At 46.1% G+C, this 19,038-nt stretch overlaps 6 protein-coding genes across 9 annotated transcripts; 3 read left to right on the forward strand and 3 right to left on the reverse strand.

The window, feature by feature from the left end:
- The first annotated feature begins 4,238 nt into the window (after positions 1-4,238).
- Positions 4,239-4,787, forward strand: LOC120444946. Its single transcript, XM_039624951.2, has one exon. The coding sequence runs from the start codon at positions 4,336-4,338 to the stop codon at positions 4,618-4,620; it is 285 nt and encodes a 94-aa protein (XP_039480885.1). The 5' UTR covers positions 4,239-4,335; the 3' UTR covers positions 4,621-4,787.
- Positions 4,788-4,791: 4 nt separating this feature from the next.
- On the reverse strand, positions 4,792-5,830 carry LOC120444945 (S-phase kinase-associated protein 1). Its single transcript, XM_039624950.2, has 2 exons — positions 5,485-5,830; positions 4,792-5,412 (listed from the first exon to the last, which is right to left on the reverse strand). Exon 2 carries the CDS (start codon positions 5,408-5,410, stop codon positions 4,922-4,924), a length of 489 nt encoding a protein of 162 aa, XP_039480884.1. The 5' UTR covers positions 5,411-5,412; positions 5,485-5,830; the 3' UTR covers positions 4,792-4,921.
- A 280-nt stretch (positions 5,831-6,110) lies between these two features.
- On the forward strand, positions 6,111-8,823 carry LOC120444943 (SET and MYND domain-containing protein 4). Its single transcript, XM_039624946.2, has 3 exons — positions 6,111-6,786; positions 6,863-7,986; positions 8,094-8,823. The coding sequence occupies exons 1-3, from the start codon at positions 6,523-6,525 to the stop codon at positions 8,425-8,427; spliced, it is 1,722 nt and encodes a 573-aa protein (XP_039480880.1). The 5' UTR covers positions 6,111-6,522; the 3' UTR covers positions 8,428-8,823.
- Positions 8,824-8,885: 62 nt separating this feature from the next.
- On the reverse strand, positions 8,886-10,584 carry LOC120444944 (protein OSCP1). 2 transcript variants are annotated; one of them, XM_039624949.2, is made up of 2 exons: positions 10,477-10,584; positions 8,886-9,742 (listed from the first exon to the last, which is right to left on the reverse strand). In XM_039624949.2, exon 2 carries the CDS (start codon positions 9,630-9,632, stop codon positions 8,904-8,906), a length of 729 nt encoding a protein of 242 aa, XP_039480883.1. In that variant the 5' UTR covers positions 9,633-9,742; positions 10,477-10,584; the 3' UTR covers positions 8,886-8,903. The 2 variants fall into 2 exon arrangements, with proteins under 2 accessions (XP_039480883.1, XP_039480881.1); XM_039624947.2 differs by lacking the exon at positions 10,477-10,584 and adding an exon at positions 9,927-10,262.
- Positions 10,585-11,057: 473 nt separating this feature from the next.
- LOC120444974 (small RNA 2'-O-methyltransferase) lies at positions 11,058-18,377 on the forward strand. Of its 2 annotated transcripts, XM_039624995.2 has the most exons (4): positions 11,058-11,380; positions 11,449-11,659; positions 17,085-17,254; positions 17,336-18,377. In XM_039624995.2, exons 2-4 carry the CDS (start codon positions 11,477-11,479, stop codon positions 18,117-18,119), a joined length of 1,137 nt encoding a protein of 378 aa, XP_039480929.1. In that variant the 5' UTR covers positions 11,058-11,380; positions 11,449-11,476; the 3' UTR covers positions 18,120-18,377. The 2 variants fall into 2 exon arrangements, with proteins under 2 accessions (XP_039480929.1, XP_039480928.1); XM_039624994.2 differs by having other exon boundaries at positions 11,058-11,659.
- On the reverse strand, positions 11,713-16,735 carry LOC120444972. 2 transcript variants are annotated; one of them, XM_039624992.1, is made up of 5 exons: positions 16,588-16,735; positions 15,280-15,822; positions 15,063-15,218; positions 13,010-15,006; positions 11,713-12,877 (listed from the first exon to the last, which is right to left on the reverse strand). In XM_039624992.1, the coding sequence occupies exons 2-5, from the start codon at positions 15,665-15,667 to the stop codon at positions 12,383-12,385; spliced, it is 3,036 nt and encodes a 1,011-aa protein (XP_039480926.1). In that variant the 5' UTR covers positions 15,668-15,822; positions 16,588-16,735; the 3' UTR covers positions 11,713-12,382. The 2 variants fall into 2 exon arrangements, with proteins under 2 accessions (XP_039480926.1, XP_039480927.1); XM_039624993.1 differs by having other exon boundaries at positions 15,280-15,825.
- Positions 18,378-19,038: the final 661 nt, after the last annotated feature.

A 19,038-nucleotide genomic window follows, 5' to 3' on the forward strand; every position in this document is an offset into this window, starting at 1 on the left:
TATACATTTTCCGATAAATGCCCGACGCAGAAGTGGTCCCGCGGTCGTCAATGGGTTAAGTGCTCCAGACACGTGGTTAACCACACCAACCAGATACATACATATGTGCTGAGCCCAACCGAACTGAATTGAGTGAACTTTGGAATATCATCACCTGGCCTAAGCTATTCCGCATCGCCACCCGCTGATGCAGCTCGTCAATTTTTAACGAGCGTCTTGTACGTGACCTCCGCGGCTCACTCCTTGCTCCCAACCTATTTGCTAGCGGGTGACGTCATTGGGGATTCAAAGTCCCCGACCGGCAAATGTCATATCAATAGATGTGGTCTGTGCCTTTATGCCACCTGCCCCCAACCCTTGAAGCACGCGAAAGCCATTTCCATTTCCATTTTCAAGCACATGGTTTATTCCGATCGGGTCGTGACCCCTTAAGACATCTGCCATAACTCGATGCTGCCTGGTATAAAACCTTAAAGCGATTATAAGACAAAAACACATACTCTTAGTATTAAATATGTTGTGTCTTAAAAGGTATATGCTATAATACGGGGAATATGCTATATAATATGCTATAATACTAGGAAAGGCTTCTTCTGAAACATCCAATCCAAGCCAGAACGCGAACGTACTTAGCAGGATACAGTATTTTTACAGGAGTTCAAATAAAACTTCATATGAGTTATATGGCTGCACTTTCTAAAGAAACTTTCCTAAAAAAAACTGATTTTCTTTCAAATGCATTTGTTTGGTTTCTCTAGATAAGCCAAACTGTTTGCCGAATTTCCAGCAAACGCGTTTCAAACTAAAAAGTTAAGCGGTTGGCCAAGGGATTCTGCAACTTTCACATCGCAATAAGCGTGAATATTTGCTTGAACATAAACGATTTTTGCGTACACTTTTGCTGGGGGGAACTGCGATTGCTTTGTGCGTCTTCTTTGGCTTTATGCGGGAAAACGAGTGTCGACGACATCGTTTGTCGGGCAAATTGAAATTTTATTATAGTCAGCTTATGTGTGCCGTACAATAAACTCTCATTTTGTATAACCAAACAACAACGGGCCCAACAACATCGAGATTAAGTCGGAGAAAGCCAGGTGGGTGAAAGTCAGGTGCGTCAGGGGCGTCAGGTGAGCTGGTGAGCTGGTGAACTGGTGGCTTGATTGAATTGACACGACGGAGCAGAGCGGAGCGGAGGCCACTTGGCATCCCCCACCTGGAGCCGAAGCACTGGGAAACTACTCCTCCGCCGACTCACCTTTGATATTTCAGGCGGGGGTGAGGAGTGGCAGCTTAAAATTGAATGAAAATACTGAAAATATTAAAAATGTGAAATAAGGAAAAAAAGGAGAGTGTAAAAATAATATACATAAATGATTCACGTTGACTGCGCAATTTCATTTATTTGTGAATAATTTCATTCAGCCCATAATTTCATAACGCGCTGACATTTAAGCGCGGATAAAGGCCTTTTGGATGGATCTCTGGTCAAATGATTCGGGGTGGATCCATTAAGCATACACAAAGGCGCGTCGGAGCCCAAAAAGGATACTCGTATCCTTTGGGCCCGTGGCCCTTTTGTTTGTTCTCGGGCTTCTTGTTATTTTCTTATTTTCCTATGCCCGCCAGCCATCCTTTACTTCGTGGGCCAAACTTTGCTTTGGCCCTCGAATACTTTCGAGTGGCTCCTTACGGCCACTTCCTGGGGGAGCACCCGTTCCACCTGTTGCTTGCCGCCACCTCCACCTCCACCTCCAAGTTGAAGCTCTTCGCCCGGGACGCAAAGCAATTTTATGCGCGTTTTTTCGGCGTGCTCATTAATTAAAGACAAGTTGGCTATGTCAAATGACTTTGCCCCCGGCAAGCAACAGACTCGGATACTTGGATACTTGGATACTCGGCACTCAAGAGTCTTCCGTCGCGAAAAGGTCAGCTCTTAGTTGCTAAAGATGTGGCTGCCGGATCCGATGCACTTTACAGGTGACACGTGTCGCTCGCCCAGGTGAAGTGGGCCAAAATGGGTGGCAAAGTGCAGGAGCACTGCAAGAAATTGTTACAACACTTCAATGCTAACTAAGCTTTGTAACATACTCTTGGCTCTGATCAATATAAAAACTTATGTAATTAAATATACCTATAAATACTTTTAGAAAATCCTCTATTTTTTTTACAAACGATCATGTCCAACTGACAACCTTAGGCAAACTTTCAAGTGCATATCCTAAATCTAAAATGTTCTATGAAACTTAACCGACATTTTGTGTCAGTGTACTGCACTGTTGCGAGCTGGAAGACCAATCTAATGGAAAACAACGAAAGCTGTCAACGCGACACAGTGTTCCCGATGAAAATGGCAGGTGAAGCTGGCATATGCACACCCACTTTTGTAGGTCGACTCTCTGCGAGACCACAGAGAAAATCTGCTCGGGAACTCCTTGTGCTTTAAATACTTTTGGCTCTGACGGTGCGAATGTGTTAAATATTTGGGGATTTCGAGGAATTTGTCAAGCAAATAGCTGCCAAGCGGGGCAAATCCAGAGCGGGCCCAAAATGAAGTGGAAGCGCAAGCGGGCGTTCGTTCACGGGTGGAATAGCAAATGAAAGGAACCGGAAACGCTCAGCCAGAAGTCGAACGAGCAACAGGAAGTGCCGGGAAAACAAACAAACAAACAAATAAACATACAGACAGACAGACAGAAAAAGAGGCAAACACACGTGTACAGCAGAGGACAACATTTTTATGATGCGAGCAACAAAAGGCAGAAATATTAACAAGCTGGCTCTAGCAGATTGTGGCCATTCTTCACTCTCCCCCTTCCCCGTTGCACTCGGAATGAAATATTCTGTATTTTGTGCACTATTCTACGCTTTGTCGTCCACAGAAACAAGGCGTGACACAGTTGTTGCACTTACAACACCCTCAAACACACAGAATCAGACCAACTCGCATTGGGTCAGCAAACAGAGATGCCGACTTGGATGCTTGCTCAAATCGAAAAGGCTGGAATAAATCCAAAGAAATTCATTATCCAAAGGCCACATGAATCAATCTCTACTGATGTACAGAGACTTTCGATAGTTTTAACGAAGTTCTTTCTAGGACGCAGGATTTAAAGCCTACTATTCGACACAATTTGAAAAGATCTTAAATATGTACAAGCATGTTGTGCGGTGTAAACTTCTTGATCTTTGTTACATGCTAGATTACAACAAACGATGAACTTTGTATACTGGAAACCAGTGTGACCCCTACTTTTACCTGACTATTCAACATGCAACTGTGCAACCCAATGAATTATATAGTGCGTTGGCATCACTGTCACCACACGGTCACATGGACGTGGGTTGTGGGGTCGTGCCTTATTTATAGACCCAGAGCCCGTCCTCCTGGGCTTTGTGTCAAAGTCAGCCTGTCAGTTGCATAAAGTCGAGTTCAGTTCCCTGAAGTTTCTAGTGCAGAGTGCAGCTGCCGCCCAGTTGGACATCTGTTTGCATTGGTCCAGTGCCACTCTTTCATGTCGTTTGCGGCGGACAAGGAACACGGCTAATAGCAGGTTGACAGAAAGAACAATGAAACTGAATTTTTGGTGAAATCGCCATGAGCATATTAAGTTGAGCTCTCATGCTTTTTACACCCACTGTCTGTGGGAAGTACATGAAGTATATGAAAGACCCTGCTTGGCGCCATTTATTTCAATTTATTTAAATTTCGCCGCATATAATAGTAGGTGCAGTACGTTGAACCGAATGAGTCCTAAGAAAAAGAAAATTGCTTATTGTTCGCCTGTCGTACTTTTATGCTTTTTCTTTTTTTTTTTTTGTTTGAAGCGTCAGTTTCAGGTATCGTTTTGCGAGGCAGCAATTCCCTGGGGAATCGCAGGGATTTTACAAATTTTCTGCCGGTTCAATGCACAGCGCCGAAGTGGAAAGGTCGCCGCTTAGGTTTTTACGCTAGCTTTAAAACACTGTAGTTTGAAAACAAACGATAATTTTAACCACTTTGGTAATTTGAGGAAGGTAATTGGGAGCCATCAATGCCAGCTTTTCTTAGTAATCCGATTTTAAGGCAATCGAACCAGAGATCCCCCCACAATTTGCTGTCAATTTAATCAGCTGTGGTAGATTATTTTCTTTATATATCCGTTATCAACTTTTATATTTTCAAAATCATTAAACAAAAATGTTGATCCACTTCCCATCCCTCGACTTTTCACACCTTGCAGTGCTGCCACTACGATCGCAATGCGGTCACACTAGACAGCTGATTTTCGCAAATTGGAAGATTTGTTTTGTTCAGAGTTTCTCGCCAGGTTGTCCACTACATTCGCCAATCTAGCCATGGAGCAAAGTGTCAGAAGTGTCGGCAGTCGGGAACAGTACGGGAGAATGCACTGGGAGAGTGACGAACAATGCGGCATGCTGTTCCTTGACTGTGTCTACAGGAACGCGTCCATGCCCTCTGCCATGGGCGATCTGATCCTATACGTGGTGTTCCTGGTGGCGACGAGCTACGCAATCGTCCTTCTCTTCCGGATGGTGCTGTCCTTGGTGAAACCCATCCTGATAGCGGTTATCGCCCTACTTGTCATCAGATTCCTGATAATTGAGCTTAATAGCCACTAACAATAGACAATAATAAAGTTTGCCATTCCGCGTGTAGTGGCCAATCTGGCGGGTTCCATCGTGACCAAGGTTGTGGAGGTGCCCACACTGCATTTAAGCTACATTAAGTAAATCAAATGTTGATACCTCCAAGTTTATGTAAATAACATTTGACGTTTTGTACCCAATTGATTTGTCTAATTTATTCACATCACGCTTTATTTAAATGTTTTTCAATAAGAAAAATTTCCATGGTAAGTTAACATTATAGTATTTATTTGATTTGATTCGCCTAGCCGCTGCATTAGCCAGTAGATGTGCTTCAATTTTTCTCCTCACACCACTCGTTCTCCTTGCGCACCTGCTCCTCCTCCTGCGGCAAGAAGTCATTCTGGATGGCGAAGGTGTCGCGAATGTCCTGCGGTGTTTTGCCCTTGATCATATTGGCCACCGTCTTGCAGGTGACGTCGAGCAGACCCTGGATGTTCAGGTAGTTAGCCGCGAGGATCAGTTCGAACAGAGTGCCCTGGTCGACTTTGAGGAAGTCGGCGTCCCAGGATGAGATGTCATCCGTGCGCTTCTCCTTATTCTCATCCTCCTCGGTAACCATGGGATCGTCCTTGTGGTAGGTGGCCCAATGGAGCACTTTCTTCAGGATCAGCGAGTTGACATTCGGCAGAGGCAGCACACTGTTGTCGCTCTCATCGCCCATATCCTCCAGTGCAATGCGAATCGTTTCCGAGCACTTGGCGATCTCCTGATCCGTGTCGAAGATCTCCTTGTCCGCCGACTCCAGCCGAATGATGGGCATCTCTATAATAAATTCATATTGCGGCCCACGCCCTTTTTAAGTTATATTTATATTTTATTTCCATTCATACACACCTCTCGCTGATTTGGTTCCCAAGAATTGATACGAAAACGGTTTGATTTATTTGCAGACGCAGCCAAACAAAATTTTTAGACACAACACGGTGCCACTTAGCTGTGGCCTACTGGCTAAAAATAATATTCCCTTGCCTTCAACTTGAACCGGACTGGTGCGGCGGACGTCTGAGAGCAGGGCGTTTGTTAAACAAACAACTTGGCTGCCAATAATTCCCCGGATTCTAACAAAACTAGAAATTCGTACGGATCGAAGAGGAAATTGGAAGTGAAACTTTTGCCAGTGTGCCCACCTCTGCAGCGGTATTCAAAGATGGCGCCCTTTTCGGTTAACGGTGTGGAGACACTGTGACAACTAGCGGTATATAAAAGCTCAGTTTTATTTCCTTTAAATATGCAAACTTATAATTTATGTTCTTTTATTTAATCAATGCATATTAACGTATAACCTTTTAGATTTAATTTTAACTAATGTTGCGAGTATAAGTATTCTCAATCGAATGGAATACTTCCCATGGAACAGTATTTACGTGCGAGACGTTGTATCCTTTGAACAGAAAACTACAAGACCCTGAGGTTATTGTTAGTTTTTATCCTTCTAACTCTTAATTAATTTCAAATTAAAAAATAGTTTTGTAAAAAATTAACAGCAAGCCCTAAGGTTTGTGTCCCGGCTAGTGCAAGCAGTTGACTTGCGGCATTTTTTAGTGCATTTCACAAGAGGCAGCGTTAATTATTCGCAGGCTATACTCCACACTGCTTTCAGCGGATTGGCAAAAAATAACATTAAAATCGCCGTGTGAATAATTGCAATATTGCCGAATTGAAATCGCCCGTGAAATCGCTAATTAGCGGTCAGCACTTGCGCCAGCTAAAGAATTCGCGGCACCGTCAGTGGGCCAAACGAACCGTTTTTCCGGCTGAAAAAAACAGGCGGCGGCGTCGACACGCGGACCGAACCAAAGGATCCGAAGCTATCCGATCCGATCCGGAGAAATTTCCAGGACATTGAGGACTTCCGACCGCCCCGCACAAGAGATGGACGTGTACGACGTGAGCGACGATCTGGTGATGAAGCTGAAGGACTGGAAGCTGATCGGCATCATCTCCGGCAAGTTCAACGAGCTGAAGGAGAACCATCGCAAGGTTGACTTCGTGATGCGCGCTCTTATTGACTTCAAGTACATTGAGAAGATATTCCTGAATGTAACGCTACGGGAGGACAAGTGCAACAAGCGGAGCGTGGAGTTCCGGATGCTGGGCAACGAGCAGTTCTCACTCAAGAACAGGAAATACTTTCAGGTATAATCATCGTCCCCTCAATGGCTAAACGTCTCCCGGTCTCTGGTCCCTAGCTAATTCCTGCAACCCGTTTCAGGCTCTGGAGCTGTACAACAAAAGCATCTGCTATGCCGAACCGAACTCGGAGCACCTGTCCATAGGCTATGCTAACCGGTCGGCGGTTCTGTTCGAGTGGAAGCGCTACCGGCAATGCCTGGCCAATATCGAGCTGGCAAGGAAGGCCAACTATCCGGCGAGACTGAGCCACAAGCTGGATAAGCGGGAAAGGGACTGCCAACAGCTGCTCGATCAGCAACCGCCGGATGTGGTGCCCTATGAGTTCAAGCTTAGTTTCAATCCGCACGCCCAGGTGCCCTTCATCGCCGACTGTTTGGAGTTGCGCGAATCCGCCGACGAGGGTCGCTTTGTGGTGACCAATCGGGATTTGGTCGTTGGGGATCTTGTGGTCGTGGAGCAGCCCTTCTGCTCCACACTGCTGCCGCCCATGCGATACATTCGGTGTGCCACCTGCAAGCGGGAGAACTACCTGACCCTCATACCCTGCGACAGCTGCTGCTCCGCGATGTTCTGCTCCGAGGAGTGCAAGCAGCAGGCCATGTCCACCTTTCACCGCTTCGAGTGCCCCATCATTGACTTTCTGCACCGCATGTTCAACAAGATCCACGGCATCGCCCTGCGCACCACGTTAACCGCCCTGGATCTCTATCCCAGCATCGAGGAGCTAATGGCCTTCTGTGAGCAGCAGCAGAATCAGCACAAGTGCGCCTTTGACCTCGACTACAGCCAGCTGTCGCCGCAAGAGCACTACCGGGCCATCCATGGACTGGTGACCAACCAGCACCTGCGCTCCGTCTCCGATCTCTTCCAGCGCTCCGTGGTCTGTGCTGTACTCAAGCACTTCATAATCGAATACACACCGCTCAAGGACCATTTGGGCGGCGAAGAAGGCATGAACTTCTTCACGGACCTCCTGTTCCGACATCTGCAGACATCGCCCTCGAATATGCACGGTATCGACTTGGTCGAGCAGGTTAACGAGACCAAGGACGACCAGACGCACTCGTCCGGGGCGTACGCCTTCCTCTCGCTCATAAATCACTCGTGTGCGCCGAATACTGTAAGGATAAACGAGGGCACCAAGGCGTACATGTTTGTGCTGCGGCCTATAAAGGCGGGAAATGTGCTCTACGACAACTACGGGTAAGTAGTAACCAACGTAAAAGGAGGACTACTTTGGGTATTCCGTTCACGTTAAATCACTCCAGCTCTCTCCAAATACTAGAACTAATAGACTACCAACTTTTCAGTGCTCACTTCGCCATCTGCAGCAAGGAGGAGCGGTTGAAAACGCTGTCCATGCAGTACCGCTTCGACTGCAAGTGCGAGGCCTGCGAGCTGGATTACCCCATGTTCGGACGGATCCCGCACAAGGCGACGGTGCCGTCGGTGACCGAGGACACGGAAATGCCTCTGGGCTCCTACAACTACGATTTCGCAGTGAGCAACTACCGAAAGTACTGCGACTTCCTTACGCAATACGGTGCCGCCTATCCGTGCGAGCAGATTAGCTCCGCGGAGGAGTGCCTAAAGATGGCTCTGCATATCATGGTGGACGCAGTGCCGCTCAAGGCGAAGATGTAATCGGATACTGCCGCTGAAGAACCAACCCCACACCACCAACACGGACGAACTTTTCCTTTGCTTACTTTGACTGGAGACAGCGTATTACAAGCGAGACACACAAATCGAGGAGAGTAATTGAGTATACATGTTGTTGCCATAAGTCTGTAGCGCAGGCAGCAGCGCGTTGAGGAGCACACCCTTAACTTTTATATTTGTAATTGTACATTTCGACCTTTGATTATATTTTACCCTGCACCGCACACCACACACGCCCACCACACACTTCACACTTCACAGTTGTTCACAACAAGTCGCAAGCTCAAAATTCTAACGTTGATTTATTTTTTGATCACAACAATGTCTTCGATGAAAACAAAAGAAAAACAAACAAACAAACAAACGAGAACTATGCAACCTACGGTGTTTTTATAATTATTTTACAAAAACCAACTGAACAAGAAATACACTATTTTCAAACCGAAGCGGCTTTGGCTTCAAGGCATTTTGCTGTACAAGTCGAGAAGGTTCTGATTCAGCAAGGATCCTCCCCGGGGCACTGTCGGCGCTAACTTTTCCGAGGATGCCGTCGTGGGCTGCAGCTGGACAAACTCGCAAGCAGAGGAGCTGCCTGCTGTGTCAGTGAAGAGCACATTGCCGAAGGCCTGCTCGAACTGCTGCTGGAACTGGCGGGCGTTGATGGGCTGCAGATCCTCGCTTTGCGGCGGATTTATGTTCAGCTGAGCTGCCAGTTGATCCATGCTGTTGGGCTCCCGTTGTTGGCGCTCCCGTTGCTCGGCACTCTTCGCATAGATATTATCCCCGGCCGACTCAACGTATTCGGCGTAGTAATCCTGATCCACGTCCCTGATGAAACTCCCGTCCATGGCCTGAAAACCCATGCGAATCAGGAGAGATATCTTTGTGTTGAAGCACTGCAGCCAGGCACGATTCGTCTGGTAGATGGACAGCTGCGCATCCTCCCCGCTGGCATTCCAAAAGTCCAGCAGCGTGTTCTTCGTGAAGTCAATTAGCATGTGCCGCTTGGCATCCGGATACAACCTGTTGACCGCCTCCAAGTGACGAAAGGTAATCTCGAGCAGGTGGTGTTGATGGCGGGACACGAACAGCTGCCACTTGTATACCATGATCATCAGATTCCACAGCTTGGACATCGACTGCTCGTCGAGTCGCATCAAGGAGCAGGTGGCTATGTCGTTCAGCATAAACTTGCAGTGCTCGGCGGTCAAAAGCTGCGCACTATTGTGTTTCGATCCGTTCAGAAGCGAGTCTATAAACTTCGGTTCGAGCAGTACAGTAGTCACATCGTGGATAACTGAAGAAGAATACCTTTTATTATCTTCTAAAACAATTATAAGTTTAGCTGTTCATTTGAATTTAATCATAAAGTCTTATAGAAGACAAGAAGACTTAGAATTTAACCTTTACGAAAGCTTGCAAGGACGACTAGCATCTCAAATGTGATATCAAAGTTCATATTTCCTGGCGGTATTTCTTACCCTGAACCGACTTGTCCTGAGCGATCTGCTGCGCTTTCAGCCGCTGATCGATCACGTAGAGCATCTCGCACCCAAGATTGACCAGGATGAAGACGTTGGCCCGGGGATTCGACAGCTGGTGCGGACTGAAGTTGGCCATCGTTTGACGGGCTACTTGATGGCACGGGTGGCGATTGCGAACTAAACTGGAAAACCGATGACTTCGTGGAGCACGCAAGGCTTGGCACCCAAAACCGTTATTGGATTTTCGGTTTCCGTGCGGACTACCGGCCCCCAGTTACACGGAAAATAACTACGAAATCGTTTCGTATAACATCTGTTATAAGTAGCTTAAGATCCTATCTCGATTGTTGGGGATATACGTAAAACATTCTGTTCTTAAATTGTCCACCTATGTCATTGAGTATATGTTTTGTTTTATATGCTTGTTTTTTTAGGTAACCAATAAGAAAACCAATATATATGGGTTTAGTTGGTAGGCTAAACCATTGTGTTTAACTTGGTTCGTTTCACCCAGTAATACATATAAATAATATGCTACGACCTTTACCATATATCCACTTGAATTTCTTCCAGTGTCCTTTTGCATTTGATGGCTTTATGAGGGCCTCGGCAACGTCTTTCAGTGCAAACAATAACGAAAGTCAGTCCGTGGCGACAGGACAGGCCGTGTATAATTATGGCAACCATGGGGAAGGACGAACCTCCACCAGCGCCGGCCACTGAATTTATTGATTTGTAAATTTCCATTTCAAGCGCAGGGCAATTAGCCTGGAAATTATGGCAGCAGGTTGAAAAGTTAAAGCGTTTACTCACATCCGAAGTCGAAGCCACTGATTATATGTATGTGCATTTACCACCAGGATGGAAAGCTCCCACGACCAGTAGACCAGCAGACCTGTCTGTTAATTTGATGGTCGGGTGGAGGGCTGTTGGGGTCTACCATCAAAATGGGAGGCGAACACCTGCAGCGAAGGTCGCCCGGAAAGGATGCCGGAAATTGCGTGATTCCCCTGCCACAAAGCTACCCTGATTACCATAAAGTTCATAATCTTGAAGTAACAACCTAGCATTTGGAAAAGAGCGCTTTTATAAATGGTATCCGTCAAGATATGTACATATATGGCCTAGGCTCAGTTGTCGCATTTAATTTAGTAAAATATTAAAACAGAAACTATCGAAAAAATCGATCTGGATTCGTATTCTAGGCGGTACAACCATTCCCAAATACCTTTGTTCAAGTCTTTATGATATAATAGTATATGGGAGAGCTTTATAGGATCATTACAAAGACGCCAAGCTAAAGGAACTTGAGAGTTTTAACCCAAATAGGACAAATAGATTCGATACCCGATTGAAGTTCAGTACCTCAAAAAAGACCGCCCATTTTTGAAAGGAACAACTATCGATATGCAGCTGCCAAAGCTATGAGTAATTTGCCAATTGCAGCGACAGTAAGATTTTCGTCACCGATTCCAGTGGTCACTCTAACCAAACGCGCAATGTTTTCGCACAAGTTTAGTTGCGGGGATTTCCAAACCCTGACCAAAATGACTGAAACCGGCATCACTTTCGATCCCCCGGTGTACGAGCAGCGATACTGTGCCACGATCCAGATCCTGGAGGACGCCCGCTGGACGGATCAGATTAGGAAGGTCGTGGAGTTCGGCTGTGCCGAGATGCGCTTCTTCCAGCTAATGCGTCGCATCGAGACCATAGAACACATTGGACTGGTAAGAGCTTGGCCTTAGGACTAGACTTAGACTAGAAATGAAAATAGCATAAGTTGATTGTTAAGGAAATACAATTCTAGTTTATTTATATCCGCTGCTGTTTATACACGCATATCCTAGCTTAGATTTGTATTGTTTTTATGAAATAACCATTATCTAGTTATATTAAATACTTTTTGAGGAGAGTATGTACCTGGCTGCATGAAATGTGGGTGAAATGAGTCGTACATGTGGTCTATAATATGAAAGATAGCCTAACGAAACTAACACAAAACTCGCAAATAAAGTTAAAATATATAAAAATCAAGGATTTCCTATCAAGGCCAATGGCGCACTTCTCCTGCGCACCTACTAAACATATAAACATCGCTTATGTCTGGGGACTACATGGTATAATGGATAATTCAACAACATCTTCCCTATGGAGCTGAGAGTGCCAATCAAATAACCTTATGTCAACTTAAAGATATACTGTTTAAAAACCAAAATTACACAACATGATGTCGGTCTCACTAGTTCGAGTCCATGCCTCGCTTGCCGGCAGATCCGAAGTATGATTATAAGTCGGTTCTGTCCTGTTCGTACCTTAATTACCACTAAAAATACTTGAAAGCGAATTTAGGTTTCTTCTGATCTAATCTGTTCTGTTTCCGTGTTTCCCTAGCCGTCCGACGACCTTCTATTGATCGTCTATAGTCTCTATTCCTAACTGTCTTCCGGCAATTATTTGCGACAGTGCCTGGACGAATGGACACTCCGCCCCTTGCCGTAGTTGTTCTCGTCATCGTATTCGCCGTACAGGTTCTGCACTAGGAGCAGACTCGAGTTATTCTCCGCATCGTGCTCGCCGTGTTTGGGTTCAGTCTTATAAAGAGCTCTGCGCGTACGGCTTGTCTTCAGCTTTTGCTCTCCCTCGCCGGTGGCCGATGCCAGAGTGGAATTCTCCTTACGTGTGGCGCAGCCACGTTTGTTACTGGCCACTGCCGATAGCGGCGTAGAGCGGTTCTTGCTTACGGCTCCGGCGGCGAACTTGACGACGCCCGAGTTCTTGCTCGGACGACCCACTCCGCGATGATTTTTCACCGACGGCTGGTTCTGCTGCGACTGGGTCTGCCTGCTGGTAGTTCGCTTCCTGGTGGTGCCCTTGGGACGGCCACGCGCACGTTTCTGGGAGTGATCGGAGCAGTCGCTCTCCTCCATTGCTCTATCCGAATCATCCTGTGTTAAATAAATAAACATTATTATGATATCTCTTTCAAAACTTCACACAAATCTCGTCTAACGAAAAGACACATTGCACATATTTCTTTTAAGGTTAGATAAGTTAATATATAGTTTCATGAATGTTACCTCGCCTTCGACGCTATCTGCCGCCTCTTCATCCTCCTCTTGCTCATCATCCAGTGCCTCCTGGTTCTCTTCGTCATCGTCATCGTCATCTTCTTCATCGTCTTCCTCCTCCTCCTCCCGCTCCTCATTATGCTCTTGGACAACCAAACCCTTTTCGCGACGTCTCTGCTCCATATCAAGTATCGCGTAAGTGGGTTTACCCTCGTAGCGCCTTGGAAGACGGGATTCTAGCGGGCAGATGGTTTCCTCCCGCTCAAACTCCTTCACTGCCCTTTCGCGCGCTATTTGATCAGGATCCTGTGATAGGACCTCCGCCCACGAAAACTTCTTTTTGGTCGTTTTCTTATTCGACTTGGAACGCAGATTTTTGGGCGATACGCGGTTCGTGAGTGAGTGCTCCTGGAACGGAGTGCTTAGCGCTGAGTTTCGCATCACATTCACGGCGGCCTTGTTGTTCAGCTCAAAGATGTCACACTTGCTGCCATCCACCACGTCCTTGGCGGAGACACAGGTGCGGAGAATCTCATCGCTGCTCAGACGCATTTGACTGGGATCGTAACCCAGGCGCTGGTACTCGCGCTTAAAGATTTTGCGGTAGCGCTCGTAGTTGGGTCGCTCTTGGTAGGCCAGCTGACCGATCTGCAGCAGGAACTCTCCCAGATATTTAGGAACTTGCTTGCCATAGAACTGTCGCAGCATTTCCGGCACATCAGTCATAAACAGCTCCTTAGCGCGGTGCACTTTCTCCTGCTGCTGCTGTTGCGCCACGTCCTTCCAGGGCAGATAACCCTCGGACCAGTACAGCAGGTTGTAGCCTAGGCACTCCAGATCACTTCGTCGCGAATGGGCACCCAGGTGGGCGTCCCGGGACGTAAACTCTAGCGTTCCGTCATGCGCCCTTCGCTGATCCATGATAAACGGGCGATGAACTCCGCGATCCTGGAACTTAGACGCCAGGCCGAAGTCGATAAGAAAAACATGTTCCTCCTCAGTGGGCAGGAACTTGTACTCTGATGGGTTGTTGTCCATGTGCTTGCTGCCCCTGCTGCGAGCCTTTTGATCACCGTTCGGTTCCTTCTTAACTTTCTCCTGGTGGCGGGTGGCCCGCATTGAAACCGGGCATTTTTTTGGAGTCGCTATCTGAACGCTTCTGCCTCTTTTGCTAGCGGTGCGACGGGAAGGGGGGGGAATGAATTCATCCGACTCGTTGTCAGACGATTCAGCCGATTCATCACTGTTTTCCGCCGTATTCTTGGGGTAACCGTCTTCGTTAAACTCCTCGCGATAACTAATCCGCTTGGTGGGTCGCAAATAGTGCGACTTGACCATCTCCTCGTACATGGAGTTGCGCTTTTCACGACGGCAAGAGCGCACCGGATTGGAGCCGCTGAACTGAACTGGGTTGCGTACGGATCGCTTTTTGTTCACTGGAGTGTGGAAGACGTCTAGGCTGTTGCTATTGTTGCTGTTCGACGTGGCGCCATCATCGAAGTCCTCGTCGTCTTCGTCTTCATCCTGCTTAATATCGACAATCTTTTTCAAGGCGAACTTCTCGCTCTTCAGGAAGTAGTCATCATCGTTGGTCTCCTGCTCTGAGCTGTTGCCACTGTCCGTGGTCTGCTGCTTCTCCTCGTAGTGATCCTCGTAGCCATTACCCTTGGGCACTGTCTGTCTCCTAAGGTACTTGCACTTGGACACCATCAGATTCTGCGCCTTGATATCATTATGACAATAACCCTTATCGTGCAGATTCTCTAGGACATTGATGATGTGTACTGCGAGCACTAGGAGTGACTTCTGCTGCACCCTTGAGTTCTTGATCAGCGAGTGCAGATCGCGATCGAAGCGCGGCAGCACCAGAAAGCGGTAGCGAACGTCTCCAAAATAGTGAGTGCCCGACGCAATAAAGCTGGGTATTCCAGAGGGCGGACCCCTGCTTAAGGCATGCGTCTGTAGGGCTGGCAGGCTTGCAGCATCTTCTGCGACATCTGATAAATCTAAAAAAATGTGTAATGATACAAATGTCACGATGCAGGGTTTTTCCACAGCATACCCTTGCTTTGGGATGTGTTGATCAGACAGTGGATCTCAACAAACAGAGGTCCGTTTGAATGCGGTTCAATTTTGACCACGTATTTGGCTGTCTCCGAGCTGGCAGGGCATACAGTGTCGTCTGAAGCTAGGAAGATCTCGCCAAAGTTGCCTTTTCCTGAAAAACAAATGGGTGGTTTATTCTCCTAAAAGTAAACTTGCTCGTGTAGTGCACTTACCTATGGGTCGACCCAATCGCCAGGCCTTGGAGAGCACATCTCTCAGAATGGTTCCGTTGACCACCGAGGGTCGGAGCGTGTAGACCGGGCGCGGTGACTCCATCACACTGGAGTTGTTGTGATCGCTGGCAATGCTGGCCCCCGTCAAGAGCAGACTGCGTGCCTGCGGGGTGTGCAGTAGTGTGGGGGGATCAGCCTCAGTGCCGGCAGCAGAGCCTGACGAGGAACAGGACTCCTCATCGTCGTTCTCGTGGAACTCGAAGCCATTTGCAGTGCTAGAGCCACCGCTCAAGCGCTGGCACTTCTCCGCGGCCTTGACCGCAGAACGCTTTCGCTTGCGAGCACTGCGATCCGTGGTCGGGCGCTCCAATTGGAGCCGCTTGCCCATCGCGGCAGCTGGTGATGATCCTTGGTCGATTTTCGGTGGCACTTTTCCTTAGTTTCTGTGATTTGATACTCACTCTTAAGAGGTTTGCCTGTTATTGTATGCGAAGGTTGATTTGTTTTTGTGCGATTCCGCTTTCGACTGTGATTCTCTTTCAACTGCTGATGAAAGGAGAAGATTAATGGTTGCTAAATATCTATTTTTAAGTTATGAGTCTTATACTATGGCTTTTATTCAAACTAATGCTGACAAATTTGCGAGGGATTATCGTTGTTTTGTTTTTTTTTTTTTTTTTCATTTGCCTCAAGTCCGCCTTTATCACAATCATTTTTAATTGTTTCCCTTGCAGTGTTGGGCAACGCGGGGGATAGTTATTTTTATGGTATGAGTTCACGCCAAGATTACAAAGATCACGCAAGAGTTATTTTTTATTGCATATTGCTCTATTGGAATATGTGATTCTTTTACTGTGTTTTTTTTATTGAATTTCATGCGGATACTTTAGGTTTTGTGTTATGTTGCAGTGTTGCAAAGCGATTTCGTTGGTGCGCGTCCGGGGGCACGAATACAAACACAAACAATCGCGAACGCACCACCATGTCTGGAAACACAAACAACACGACATACAAACATACCGAGGTCCCGAAAAAAATCGATTATCTGGCCGGCATTATTAAGCAAAGAACTAATTGTTGGCATATTTATTCAGTTGCACAGCGTTCTCCCTTTGATTGCAACGATTTTCTCCCGCCAACCATTTGCTATTGGGCTGTTAAGTCGAATTGATTTTTCAGTATGTATTTTTCTCACGTATTACCCGTTCTCTTCTTCTTGTTTTTCTACGTTTTCTTTTGACCCGTTCCAAGTGTTTGGGTGTTTTTTAATGTTTTTGATAGCTTGGGAGCTTGATTTGCAATGCTTACACTTTTCACTTGGTGCAACGGTGCACTATTGCACTCTCACAACATGCTTTGCACTACAATTTCGCTTCCATTTGGCTTTTCGTAACAATTACACATTCTTCCTGTGCACTGCTCCGCACACACACACACAGGCACTCAGCTTTGTGGTGTGACCGTTGGGGAAGATGTAAATATACTTTTAAGCGTGACCGTAGTCTTGAAATGTGGGAAAGGTGTATTTTCCAAAACAACATTTTTATAATAATTCAAATTCTGTGTTTGTATTTCTATAAAATAGTTAATGATGAAAAAGTAAGAAAAATTAAGTGCACTTATTTTAATTTAAAGTAATTCACCATTTCAGCATTAAAATAATTTAAACCCTTACTTTACACCTTTGTAAGTTATCATTTCAATTTTCAGTACTGCGTGGAATTCAAATCTTAAATTTTGCTCGTTCCATTCCCATTTGTTTCCATGAAGTGGCGGTTGTTTTTAAATACCCAATTTAATTGCAGGTTGACATTGACGAGCCCTTGCTCATGAGAAACGTAACTAGCGTTAACCCATTAGTTTCCGATTACATACGGAGACGCGGGAGTCCTCTAAAAGTTCAAATTCTTCATGGAAGTGTAGCAGATTCTTCTGAAGAATTAAGGGACACAGATGCCGTAGTCGCACTAGAACTGTAAGTTTTCTTATTGTATAAAGCACATATAATTTATGGATAATTTCGATTCACATTTATAAACAAATGCTTTAATTTCAGAATAGAGCATGTCTACGACGATGTTTTGGCTAAAATTCCAGTCAATATTTTTGGTTTTATACAGCCAAAACTGGTAGTCTTTAGCACACCAAACTCGGACTTTAACGTTATATTTACGCGGTTCAATCCTCTGTTGCCAAATGGGTTTCGCCACGAGGATCACAAGTTCGAGTGGACTCGGGAAGAGTTCAAGAACTGGTGTTTGGGTATTGTGGAGAAGTACCCGAATTACATGTTTTCCTTAACGGGAGTGGGTAATCCGCCCAAGGAATACGAATCCGTGGGCCACGTCTCACAGATAGCCATATTTGTTCGCAAGGATTTGCTGGAGATGCAGTTGGTTAACCCTTTGCTTAGCAAACCCAATATTTATAAGGAATCCACTCCCTACAAGTTAATTCATTCCGTGGAATATCCATTCTATGTGGATACGCGTACCGAGAAGGAAAAGATTTGGACTGAAGTACAAATAGAATTTCAGCGTTTTAAAAGACATTTCAACTCTTGTGAGGTTGAGGTGGATACTTGCCAGGACACTTGTAGTATGCCTATTGCTGTTTTATTGGATCGCCTAGAGCACGTTGGTGCTACTAAGGAACTAATCGACGAACTGATACTGGAAAATAACTTAAAAGTAGAAAACGAGTGTGTCTTAATAGATAATTCGGACCAGGAATCGGATTGGTCTGATCCCTGCGAGTTGTCAGATCGTCTTTCCCAGGAGACCGTGTTGGTCGACCAGGAGCGAGAGGAGGAATGCTGGGATCAAAGTCCAGAGTCGTAACTTACGATATGTATAACTCCTATATGTTTTACCAAAATTTCTAACAAACCATAGTTCGGTCACGGAATAGATACCGATTCTGTGTGGAAACTCTGGTTTGTGCATTACAAATTTAATTTTTAAAAGCGTTTTCAATTAATTTACATAGTTATTAGTGAATTCTTGACAAACCGAAGATCGGTATTAAGTATATTTATATGTTTCGAATGATATTACTACCTTGGTTCAAATTAAATCGTTTGTGTAAGCAGCGTAAGAACTTCAAGCTTATTACAATAATCTTTTTTTGCAAATCTTCTAACTGCTCCATTATTTCTGTGGGTCATTAATTCCATTTAAGACTTTACAATAAACGATAAACCAAGTTGTGTTAACTGACAAGCTGTTGACATTTTGAGTGCATCATCTGGGGTGCGGGTGGGTTTCCCAGAACATGGGTGACCATTCCTCCCCTGTTGACCACTTTCAGTGCAGAAATCGTTGCGAAAATTGGGGTTGCCTTGCCGCCAAGATGATGACTATGACGCCGCGTCGTCTGTCTCGCAGTGGCACCCGCACGGAAATTGCTTTTGTTTGCAACAAAATCAGGGGATGCAGGATGCAGGGAGCAGGGAGCAGGAGATGTATATAAGTCCCCTAGCATGCAGACTTGGCGCAAACGCAGCGCACCCCAAGTGTAGCTATTAACTCCCCGGCTCACACAAGTTTCTTCCCCCTTCCCGGCACAGCAACTCCGGCTGTGGTTGCCTGTTAATGGAGTTGGCGTCAGCACGGAGCCGGCGGATCCAGAGCCATCGTTAGTTGCAAGTCAACCTCGCTCCTGACAGGCTGGCAGGCCAATCGAAAGCGAAACCGTGCCCGAAACCAAATTGCCATAGCAGCCAAACTGCCGTGACAATAGCGCAAAAACAGAGAATTC

Source organism: Drosophila santomea, chromosome 2R (assembly GCF_016746245.2).
Source record: "Drosophila santomea strain STO CAGO 1482 chromosome 2R, Prin_Dsan_1.1, whole genome shotgun sequence".
NCBI lineage: Eukaryota > Metazoa > Arthropoda > Insecta > Diptera > Drosophilidae > Drosophila > Drosophila santomea.